The sequence below is a fragment of the Narcine bancroftii genome, chromosome 2 (genome assembly GCF_036971445.1).
Source record: "Narcine bancroftii isolate sNarBan1 chromosome 2, sNarBan1.hap1, whole genome shotgun sequence".
NCBI classification, from domain to species: Eukaryota; Metazoa; Chordata; class Chondrichthyes; order Torpediniformes; family Narcinidae; genus Narcine; species Narcine bancroftii.
In genome coordinates, this window is record NC_091470.1 from 173,465,844 (window position 1) to 173,477,861 (window position 12,018).

The 12,018-nt window shown below is 39.6% G+C and overlaps 1 protein-coding gene across 4 annotated transcripts in view; it reads right to left on the reverse strand.

Moving 5' to 3' along the window:
* The window catches only part of usp48 (ubiquitin specific peptidase 48), a 181,059-nt gene that overhangs the window by 58,465 nt on the left and 110,576 nt on the right, over nt 1-12,018 (reverse strand). For all 4 annotated transcript variants that reach the window (XM_069919155.1, XM_069919151.1, XM_069919150.1 and 1 more), the window contains 2 exons: nt 3,703-3,845; nt 1,221-1,295 (listed from right to left, as the gene is read on the reverse strand). In XM_069919155.1, coding sequence (XP_069775256.1) covers nt 1,221-1,295; nt 3,703-3,845 — 218 coding nt within the window. The remainder of the gene's footprint in view (nt 1-1,220; nt 1,296-3,702; nt 3,846-12,018) is intronic.

Here is a 12,018-nt window from a genome sequence, read left to right on the forward strand (position 1 = left end):
AAGAAGGACCATGTATATTATCCTTGAAAAGGGAGTCTACATTTGCTGTCTTCAGAAAGAGGTCATCGACCTTCAGATTGTTTTTTTGTCATTGTAATGCAATCTCCAAAATAAGCGTGAATCCATTATGTGTACAAATAATATTCTCAAGGATATCAGAAAAAGAAAATGCTGCAAACACAAATCAGGCAGTATCTATTGAAAGAGAATTAATGTTTCATGGAAAAGAAAGTTTGTCAGATCCCTTTCCAGAGATGGTGCCTGAGCTACCTAGTGTTTCAAGCATTTGTTTCTGATTCTGCAGTTTGTCCAATTTTTGTTTTCTCTTGGCAATGGGGAGAGAGATAAAGTTAACCAATTTGCTAGTTCACTGGGTCAGTGCTTGGAGTGGTGACTGCAACAGGAAGGATTGTGGGAAGACCAATTTCCTGCAAGAAAGTCAGAGGAAGGATGGAGACGACACAGAAATTGATGGGTCCTCTACAGAAAGCCAATTTAGAGGATTGGGTAGGTGGTGCACAAGGAAGGGCGAGAACATCCGTGATGGGAAGAATGAAAATGGGCATGATGACATAATGGTCAGTCTTAGAAAGAGTAAAGAAATAAGGGATACACACTGAGATAGTAGCCAAATCATATATGGAAATAAAAAATTGAGTGGCACTAGTTTGGCATATCTACAGTTGTTATTGATTACAGTGTATATCTAGATGCTTCATGTTAACCTGTTCTGCTCTTCCATTTGCTTTGCACAAACTAAATCAATCTTTTCGCTTCCCAGTTTATTTTTATTTAAGGACCTCGCTGATTTTGACGTTCATTTAATTTTTAATTTAGAGATACAGCATGGTAGCAAGGTCTTCCAGTCCAAGTACACCAATTCACTTACAAACCCCGTACATTTTAACTATTGCACCAACTCTGAAGTATAATTTTAACTTCATTATTGTTGATTTTATTTTCTGTATTTTTCCTTTATTTATTTCTCCCTAATTGAATCCTTCTATTTCTTCTTTAAGTTTCTCACTTTAGCAGAGCCACCATTTGGTTGTATACTCTGTGTCTGGTAATCTGCTTCATCAAGGTACAAGATACCCTGTTTTGTTTAACCATCATTAACTTTCAAACCCGGCAAGTTACCACAAGGAGTGCCTGAACAGTACCATGAAGAAACACGACTACCTAATGACAAGAAATTCTTCAGAATTAAACATGCTTACCATGTGGACAGACAAGGTCTTCATTGAAATTCAAGTCTTCACTTTCTTCTTTCTCACCTATTATTTCATCGTCTCCTTCAATAAAAGGGAACATTAATTAGTTCCTCAAAAGGAACACAACAAAGATGAAGCTTATATTAAATAGAGCAAATGAGCCAAGTTTAAGTGGCGACTTAACAATGATGAACAATCTAAAGTGATGTGGACGTTTCATTAATCTCTGAGTCACCGTTTTCTACTAATGATAGCAAAACTTATATCCTTAAATCCAATTACAGTACTTTCAGTTGAATTTATTTTCTGTATGTGAACAATTATTTGAAGCCATTTAAGTAATTGCTCGGTTGGAACTTCTACCAGTAGATAGTTGAAGATGTGAGAAATTGACTTCAGAAGTATAAAGTACTCACAACAACTTATAGCATGTTGCGCACAAATGAGATGGCCAATTTCAGAAAGAGACAAAACTTTTTGTGTTATAATCCTCCTTCACGTTGCCGTTCAATGACCTCAGATCACTTGCACAGCAGACACTTTTGCAGAGAACCCAAGTTCAGTCCACAGGGTCATCCTGAGCTTCCTGTTGCCTTCAATTTTTCATCCCTCTTTGACCTGTTGGTGGCCTACTGCATTGTTATTATGAGGCTCAATGCAAGATGGGGGGGGGGGAACAGCATCATATCTTTATCTGGGTGTGGTGGAGCAATCCAGACATGATATCAAGTTCCACTCCTTCAAATGACTCACTTTCTCTGCCGAGACCAGAAATGGCCTCTTCAGCTGCATGTCAACAATCTGTGATATGGACTCAGCTTTTGTTTTTCCTTTAATGCAACTTGATGCACTGGACATTTCCCACTGCCCCGGTATTTACAATACACCACACTTCTTTGTTCACATTATCACGCTCTTACTGCCTCCAACAACCATCCGCAGCAGACTTGTAAAACCTATCCTCACAGCAAACCTGTCCTCACCAATCACAGACATCCCCTTCCACTTTTCTCTACACCAGCTCTGCAACTTATAACCAATTTGTTGTTTTTTTTTAAATCTTTTCCGGGATATTTGACCTGAAACATTAACTGTTTCTACCTTCACATATGCTCCTAAATACCCAAGTGTCTATTTTTGTTTCATATTTCCAACATTTGCAGCTTTTTAAAATGTAAATTTATTCCATCAATGGGAAGCTACTTGCATATGAAATTACTGACACATCTCAGTTGTAACAGCCTCTTCAGAACAAACTGAACATTAATTTCAGAATGTCACCATTGCCGGCCCACAGAAATTGACCCCTAAGGGAATCCCCTATGTTAACATAGAGAACATGTAGAACAAAGCTTAAAACAGGAATAATACTGTGGGGTGGAACAGTTAGCACAATGCTTTTACAGCACCAGTAATCGGGACTGGGGTTCAAGCATGTACACCCCCATTTATAATTTGATTGAAGAATACTGAGAATGAGTATTTATAAAGGAGATGGCAAACCATACTAGCAATATATGCTTATAACTAATTGGGTGGCACGGTTGGCACAGCGGTTCAGGCAACTCCTTGACAGCGCCAGCGATTGAGACTGGGATTCAAGTCCTGCGCTGTAAGGAGTTTGTCCCAACGGCGGCAGATTCAAACGTGCTGGATCATGGGAGTTGCCGGACCACAGAGCGCCAGATAAGAGGTACAACTTGTTCTGAGATTGTGGTGCATCAGGTTGGTGGGGTAATATTTTTCTGATTAAAATATACACTATCCAAATAGGCTGCCGACGTAAGATAACCCCTATAGCCTGTGTTCAGCCCACATTCGCCTAAACCTTTCCTGTCCATGAACCTGTCTAAATGCTTTCAAACATTCTAAATTGTACTTGCGTGAACCATGTCCTCTGGTAACTCAGTGCATTTCTCTCAACCTCTCCATCTTTACTAGTCTATTTTGGATCACGTTTCAAGGTTCCTTTTATTGTTACGTAATAATACGTAAAAATGTAATATACATGACACACTTTACGCAGGCAAACAAAGAGTCGTCATGAGCATTGCCAGGTACATTGGTCATGGGGACTCTGAACATCACATAGAACATCACAGCATGGAAAACAGGCTCTTCAGCCCTTCTAGTCTGTGCCAAACTATTATTCTGCCTAGTCCCACTGACTTAACTCAGTCCATACTCTTCCAATCCTAGTCCCACTGACCTAACCCAGTCCATACCTGTCCAAATTTTTCTTAAATGCTACAATTGAGCCCACATTCAGCTGCTATCTCATTCCACACTCCCACCACTCTCTGTGTGAAGAACTTCCCCGTAATGTTCCCCCTAAACTTCTTACCTTTCATCCCTGCAGTCATTTACAATTTTCTCACAGATAGCTTTATATTTTTGAAGTATCTACTTTCTCACTCTGCTAATCACAAACTTAACTAGTATATAATGAAGAGACTGCACACTTGAACATCAACTTGGGGAAAAATACCCTTGGCATGCAGATTGTTTGGACCTTCTCCATTGCTTTTTCCATCAGTGCGATCAGGGTCATCTTCCTTTCCATCCAGCTGATCGAGTGCTAGTTGACGCCAGCTTCGAAGTGAAGCTTTACCCACCCAGTATCCTTCATGGCTAGGAAAGACACAAGTTGAAAACTTGTCAGTATTCTTTAGTTTAAAAAAACATCTAATTGTTAATTCCTACAGTATACAAATTTGTAAACTTGATTATTAATGCATATTGAATTCAAATTCCTTTTGGTGGAAGAAAACAAGAACAGGGCTCTACAAAACTGGATAAAACAAAATAAGGCTTCAAATTAGAGAATGAAAAGGTTAAAGAAAGTGGTTTTATTTAATCAGAACACAAGGTAGTTATTTATTCTTCCATACTCACTGATTCCAAAAGCAATGAGGTGCACTAATTACCAAATGTTCTCAATTTTCATTCCATTAGAAGCACTGGAATGAATAATGAAGCTTTCTAAATGGGGAGAGAACCTACTGTGCAAAATAACTGGATAGATATATGCTAGCTTCATATATTCATTAGTTATCTTTCCAACTGATTGTTTAACCCACTTGTATATTTAGTCGCAGCAAAATGGGGACCAATATGTTTGTCCATAGACAATGATTTCTGCCTTGTATTTATGAAAACAATACTTTAAGTAGAATTAAACATAATCCATTAAAATTAACCTTGAACCTGCACACAATAAACAAATTTTACATCACGGTTGAGTCAAACATTTTATGACAGCATGGAAAAAAGACGATTTCAACATTTGCAGTAAGAAATCTCAGAAGATGCAAACAAAAATGCAATAACCAAGTCACACATTACTCCTTAACTCAAATGGGCTCAAAAACACTCACAATATTCTCCAATGAAATAAGATGCATTTTGACCAACCACACATTTATTAGCATCTCTTAAAATATTATTTCCATCACTGCAGGATGTTTCGCCAAGACATGTTTATCTCAATGCTTACTTATAATAAGCTAAAAAAAAAACATTTCAGCGCATTCCAGGTGAGTGTAGTTTTCAGAACCTTCCAACAGCCGTTGAAAAGTAAATGTCTGTCTTTAGTCCCTGATGCTCGAAGTATTCAAGAGTTTTCAAGTCCAGTCATAGATTGAAGTCTCATACAACTGAGCTTGTTATTCAGGCCAGTGTTAGAACTTAACAAGATTCCATCAGAAAGTATAACAGTCCTGAGATTGAAACGATTTTGATTCAGGAATGGAGATGATGAATCATGCATTATTAGCCCAATTTTTCCCCTATCGCGTTCTACTAATAGAAATGCGAGATTCTAATTCTTGCAGTTTGTTTAAAAGCACAGCTATTAGATTCATCAGCAGGAGTCCTGCAAGTAGAGTACAAAATTCTTCTCTCATGTTATCACTGGATCAGGGAACAAATCTTCACAAAGCATACTCCAGTTTTATCATGCAGAAGGAACGACACCACTGACAATCACTACATCAGCACTGTCTGCCATGAAATGAGTTAGAGATGTAAATAATTTAAGTGTTCCTGGCAGATAATCTACTCAAGGATAGTCAGCATGGCTACATGAAGGGAAAGTTGTGCCTCAGAAACCTAATGTGAGTTTTTTTTTTAAATAAAGAGGTAACACAAGGAGGTAGGGTGGTAAATGTGCTCTACATGGATTTTAGCAAAGCCCCCCCATGAGAGACTCATCCAGAAAGTTGTGAGGCATGGGATCAGTGGAACCTTGGTGTGTGGATAAGAAATTGGCTTGCAGGGAGTAGTGGAAGGAAAGTATTCTGCCTGGAGGTTGGTGACTAGTGGAATGCAGGGGTCCTGTTCTGGGACCCGCTATTTGCAATTTTTTATAAATGACCTGGATGAAAAGGAGGAAGGATGGGTCAGTGTTTGCAGATGACACAAAGGTTGGAAGAGTTGTGGATAGAACTGAAGGTTGCTGAAGGTTTCAAGATGATATAGGCAAGATGAAGAGTTAGACGTAGCGGATTATGGGTAGGGAAGAATGCCAGTGCTATACCGTGTTTTGAGCCTCAGATAGTGGGCTGTGACGACCTGCACCGGCTGTCCCCCGACATCCCCCGCCAGTCACCCCTGCCCTGATGTCCCCCGCCGGCCGCCCCTGCCTCCCGTCCCTTCCTAGCGGGGCGGGGTCTGTCAGGTCGTGGTGCTGAAAGGCAGTGGGGAGGGGAGCTGTCAGGCAGCAGCGAGTTAGGTCGCTGGCTAATATAGTCATCAGCCTGCCCTCAGGCAGCCCCTTACAGCGGCTGCACATTCAGGTGTGTTGGCGGAGTGCTGGAGGAGCGTTGGCACCGGCGCCTCGGAGGCACTTCTGCTGCCTTCAGATGAGTTTCTTTAACCTCAAGGGGGGAGATTATGCGGCTTTACATCGAGGGGTTCAGGCCACCTGAAAGGGCCTAATAACAAATTGAGGACGATCGCTTCTACTCCGCCTTTTTGTTTCTGAAGTGAACAGCATGTCTCATGCAGGATCCACAGACACTTCCACAAATTGGGGACATGATCCTTGACAGGGCAGGTGGATGGATGCCTTTATGGGATGGATGAACTTGGCCTCTGCTGTTCTAGAGACATCAGGTATTAAGTGCCTTCTCAGATGCTCCTTCTCTATTTTGAGCCATGGGTTTCCAAAGATCAGGAAGGGAATTGTAATTTTTCAAGACAATATCCCAGTCGGCCTTGAAGTGTTTTCTCCATTCTCCTGGAAATACTTTGCTGGGATAAAAATGGAGGTTATTGTTTCAGGAGTCTAGTGTTAGGCACGCTGTCAACGTGGATTATTTACTGAAGTTCTTCATCGTGATCGGAGGCTTGATGTGGGGCTGGGAGAGGGATTTGATATCAGTTTAATTCTCCTTTCTCTGGATTTGGACGATTTTCCCAAGACAGCATCTGTGCAGTTTCTCTGGTGCTTTGAGTTATTTACTTATGCTATTCGCTCTATTCTTAAGCACAGATTCAAGTAATTCCCCAATAGCTGATGTTATCTTAACCCTCTAATAACTGGGTATCATCCTGAAGACATTTTTCCTTATCATTTTAATTATTTTTTTTAAAATTTAGACATACAATACAGTAACAGGCACTTCCAGCCCATGAGCCTGTGTTGCCCAATTACACCCAATTGACCTACTGCCCGGTACATTTTTGAACGGTGGGAGGAAACCAGAGCACCTAGAGAAAACCCAAGCAGACACGGGGAGAACGTACAAACTCCTTACAGACAGCAGTGGATTCAAACCCCGGTTGTTGGTGCTGTAACAGCGCTGTGCTAACCATGGTTCAAAGCCAGTTCAAAACTGGCTTTGGTTCATAATTACTTTCTTTTAGGTAACCATCACACTGCAACCTCTTTCCTCATTGTACATAGTCTCACACTAATTGTTCCATATATCTATCATTTCCTAGTTACAGTATATATACAAATGCAATTTTGAAACTGCAAATTCTTCCCCTGTAAGCTTTTTGTACGTATTTTAATACCGTTAATATTCTCTGTAACCTCCAAGTCAATTTTCTGTACATTTCATATTTTAATTTAATTTGCATTGTGGCAATTTTCTTAAAAATGAGGGTGGATCTTTGCACCTGAACAGTTCAAACTAGTTCAACACCACAAATTATTTCCCACATCCTCTGTTGTTTACCCATGAAGAGAGTTGTCCAACGCAGGGCTCACCTCAATTTAGAACATTAATTTCTGTTTCCTAATTTAATTTTTAAATCAAAAGGGAGAATAGAAACCTCTCCCTAGGAGCAAAGGATGCTGATGAGTGATTTGATAGAGGTTTATCAAATAATGAGAGGCAGAGAATGGAATTAGGTTTCAGGTGAGAGCAAGACACTTCCAATTGGATCTAGAAGAGAATGGTTAATATCATTAACTCACTGACAGAGGAATCAGATACAAACTTACGAGGCATTTGAATGGGCAAGGCACAGAAGGATACTGACGGAATGTGGTCAAATTAAATTGGTATAGATGGGCAAAACAGTCAGCAAGGATATGGTGGACAAAGGACTCTGATTCTGTGCTGGCGGACTCTCTCATTCTAGTATTAAAGATCATTCAATATTATGATCACCATCAGATAAATAGTTGTCTGTTCGTGGGTCTAGCTCAATCTGGCTCGTTTTTCACAAGTCTGCATTCCAGTGAAGTAGATTTTTAGCATTCAGTTTTCTAGATTGGAACTTGGGCCTACAACCTCTAGATCTTGATAACTTCTTTCTTTTTAAAATATTTTTATTGAGTTTAACATAATAATACATATACAAGTTATTAATACAGCGAAACAATGTGGTAACAGAGCATATAATTAAAGTAAATGCAAAATACAACAAATTTTAAATTTCATCCCAACTGTTAAATGTAATTGTTTGTAAAAATGATTATACATAAAAATTAAATCATTGTTATGAACGACAGAAATGAGCAATAGGCAATGAATTTTAATTTTAAAACACTAAAATTATTTCCAACTCAAACTGTAGTCTTAACTTTTAAACTATCCTTAACAGTAAGTGTGTGTGTGTGTGTGTGTGTGTGTATGGGTCTCAACAGACCATTACAGTTCAGGCCAAAATCTAGAAAGTTACTTCAAAATTCCGTTTTTCAAATTCAATGTTGAAGTGTAGGCCGTTGAAATTTGATGCCCAGAATTAATGTCGAATGGATGGGAAGACTGGAGTTGTGGCTGCTAGACTCATGGATTCTTCTTGTGTTGCCTTTGAAGAAATGTCCATCCACACGAGCTCCTGGTCCTTCTGTAGGTAAGACTTAAACTGGGTGAAGTCCATGAAGCTTCCAAGAGCCTGATACCGGCCTCTCCAAGTGACCTCCACTGTTAGTCACAATCAAAATGAAGCACTTTGCTTCCCCAAAAAATCCCCTCCTGGCACTGGTCAATCCACCAAAAAGGCCCAGTCATTGGTCAATCCACCGAGAAGGTCCAGTCATGCTTTGTTCTGAATTCCACAAAAAAAAATGGCTGGCCACAAGAGTTACTTTCAAGAGCTATTTCCTCTCCAACAGTCAGCATGGTTCTCCCTTGCAAAATCACAATGTCTTTGCAAATGTATCGAATCTACAGACTGTGACAAACCTTCCCTCAGTTCTTCCAATGAATTGAATTATCGTTGGGCTGTGACTTGTGTTGTCCTTGTGTGAAATGTTAACTGCGACCAATCAGTCCATTCTGTTTATACGATCCCTTACAGTGATAATCCCATTTTACTAAAACGGAAGCTCGTAATATAATATTGTAACAAACCTCATTATACCTTTATATAGTATCGAAGAAGAGATATCATCTCAGATAATCATAATTAAACCCCAAAAATCCATTTATCAAAAAGAAAAAGAAAAACCCCCTAAAACTAATACTAATCTAACCCTTCCCTCTAATCATAGTTACAAGAAAAATTCAAAGATGGATCAGGTCGCGACCTCTAGAAGACGGACGGATCACCCCTCGAGCACCCAAATCCTCTAAAACTGCCCATTATGATAGTTTTCTTTAAATGGGCCACAAACCTTTTCACACTGCAACTTTTTATCTTTAATATTGTATCTAATTTTCTCTAAACTTAGATATGACATTACATCCTGTACCCACAGTGCACGAGTCAGTGAAAGTTCATTTTTCAATTTCATTAAAACTGCCTGTCTGATGATCAACGTGCTAAAAGCTAAAATTTTCTCTTGAGGGGTCGATAAAAGTTTATCTGGTTCACGCAAAACAAAACAAGGCAGTTAAAGGGCATGGATCTAATTTAATCTTAAAAATCGTTGATAAAGACTGAAAAATATTCTGCCAATGTCTTCCTAAATTAGGACACTGCCAAAGCATATGAATCAGTAAGGCTTCAAAAATTTTACACTTTTCACAAAATGGATCATTCGCATAGAAACGGGATCACTTGAGTTTAGACGTGTATTCTGTGTATCTCCTTAAATTGTAAAAGACCGCCTTGCACAAAATGAAGAATCATTGATCAAACTAAGAGTGGAATATCAATCCTCATCTGAAAAAGATACAGTAAGATCACACCTTTGCTTTTGTAAAGAGAACTTTTGAATTGAAACTGAGCTCCAAATCCCTGAAGATACCTTATGGGTAAGTGTGGCATTTTATGAAGCAATACTACCAGCTATGATGAACCAGTCAGATGGATGAGAATAATGAGAAGCAGCACCTGTGCCCATGTTATTAGATTTGAATATTTAAGGTTCAAAATTTTGTTTGTCACGCCTGAAAAATATCAATTATTAAGGCCTAGCGATTACAAAACATTGAGGAAATCTTGATTTACTTTATGCACTATGAACAATGAGAGTAAATTTATCTTTAAAGTTTATTACACTCCAAACACTATTAGATACAAAAGCATAAATAGGCTATTCAACCCATCAAGTCTACCCTGCCATTCAATCATGAGCTGATCCATTTTCCCATTCAGCCCCATTGCCAAACCTTTTCCACATAACCTTTGATGCCCAGGCTAATCAAGAACCTATCACTTTCTGTCTTAAATACACCCAATGACCTGGCCTACCACCTGTGGCAACAAATTCTAGATTTACCATCCTGTGGCTGAAGAAATTCTAAGCGGACGCCATTCAATCCTGAAGCCGAGTCCTCGATTCTCTCACTATGGGAAACAACCTTTCAGCATCTACTCTGTCCCTGCTTTTCAACAGTCAAAATCTTTCAATGAGATCGCCCCTCATTCTCCTAAATTCCAAGGTGTACAGCCAAGAACTGTTAAATGCTCCTCATATGATAAAACTTTAATTCCTAGATCATCCTGAAGAACCTCCTCTGAACCCTCTCCAATGTCAGCATGTCCTTTCTGAAATGAGCCCAAAACTGCTCAACACTCTGTGAGGTCTCACCAGCGCCTTATAAAGCCTCAACATCTAATCCCTGCTCTTACATTCTATTCCTCTTGAAATGAATACCAGCATTGTATCTGGCTTCTACACCACTGACTCATCCTGCAAGTCTGGCTCTCCTGCATGAGGACTCCCAGGTCCCTTTGCATCTGGGTATTTTCAGTTTTCTTCCCATTTAACAAATAATCTGTCCATTTTATTTTCTTTCTACTAAAGTACATGTCCATACACTTTCCAACATCACATTCACTAAGGAGAAGGATATTGGGAGATGTGAGATAAAAAAAGCAAATTGGGTAAATATGGGGAATATAGAGATTACAAAAGGTGTAGTTTTAAGGCTTTTGAAGAATATAAAGGTGGATAAGTCTCCGGGACCAGACGGGATCTTCCCCAGGACATTGAGAGAAGTGAAGGAGGAAATAGCAGAGGCTCTGGCGGTAATTTTCCAAATGTCATTAGATATGGGGATAGTGCCGGAGGATTGGCGCATTGCGCATGTGGTTCCGTTATTTAAAAAGGATTCAAGGAGGAAGCCTGGCAACTATCGGCCTGTAAGTTTGACGTCTGTGGTAGGTAAATTAATGGAGAAAATTCTTAGAGATAGTACTTATAAACATCTGGATAGACAGGGTCTGATCAGGAGCACTCAACATGGATTTGTGGGAGGAAGGTCATGTTTGACCAATCTGATTGAATTTTTTGAAGAGGTGACTAGGAATGTGGATGAGGGTAGCGCAGTGGATGTTGTCTATATGGACTTCAGTAAGGCCTTCGATAAGGTACCACATGGAAGGTTAGTTAGGAAGGTGCAGTCTTTAGGTATAAATTTTAAGATAGTCAAATGGATTGAACATTGGCTGAAAGGGAGAGGCCAGAGAGTGGTAGTGGATAATTGTCTGTCAGGTTGGAGGCCGGTGACCAGTGGTGTGCCTCAAGGATCTGTATTGGGCCCATTGTTGTTCGTTATATACATTAATGATCTAGATGATGGGGTGGTGAATTGGATTAGTAAATATGCAGACGATACTAAGATAGGTGGAATAGTGGATAATGAAGAAGGTTTTCAAGGATTGCAGAGGGATTTGGGCTGCTTAGAAAAGTGGGCTGAAAAATGGCAGATGGAATTTAATGCTGATAAGTGTGAGGTGCTTCATTTTGGTAAGAAGAATCAGAATAGGACATACGTGGTAAATGGGAGAGCATTGAGGAATACAGAAGAGCAGAAAGATTTAGGAGTAACGGTACATCGTTCCCTGAAGGTAGAAACTCACGTGAATAGGGTGGTGAAGAAGGCTTTTAGTATGCTGGCCTTTATCAATCATTGCATGGAATATAGGAGTTGGGAGGTGATGTTGAGATTGTATA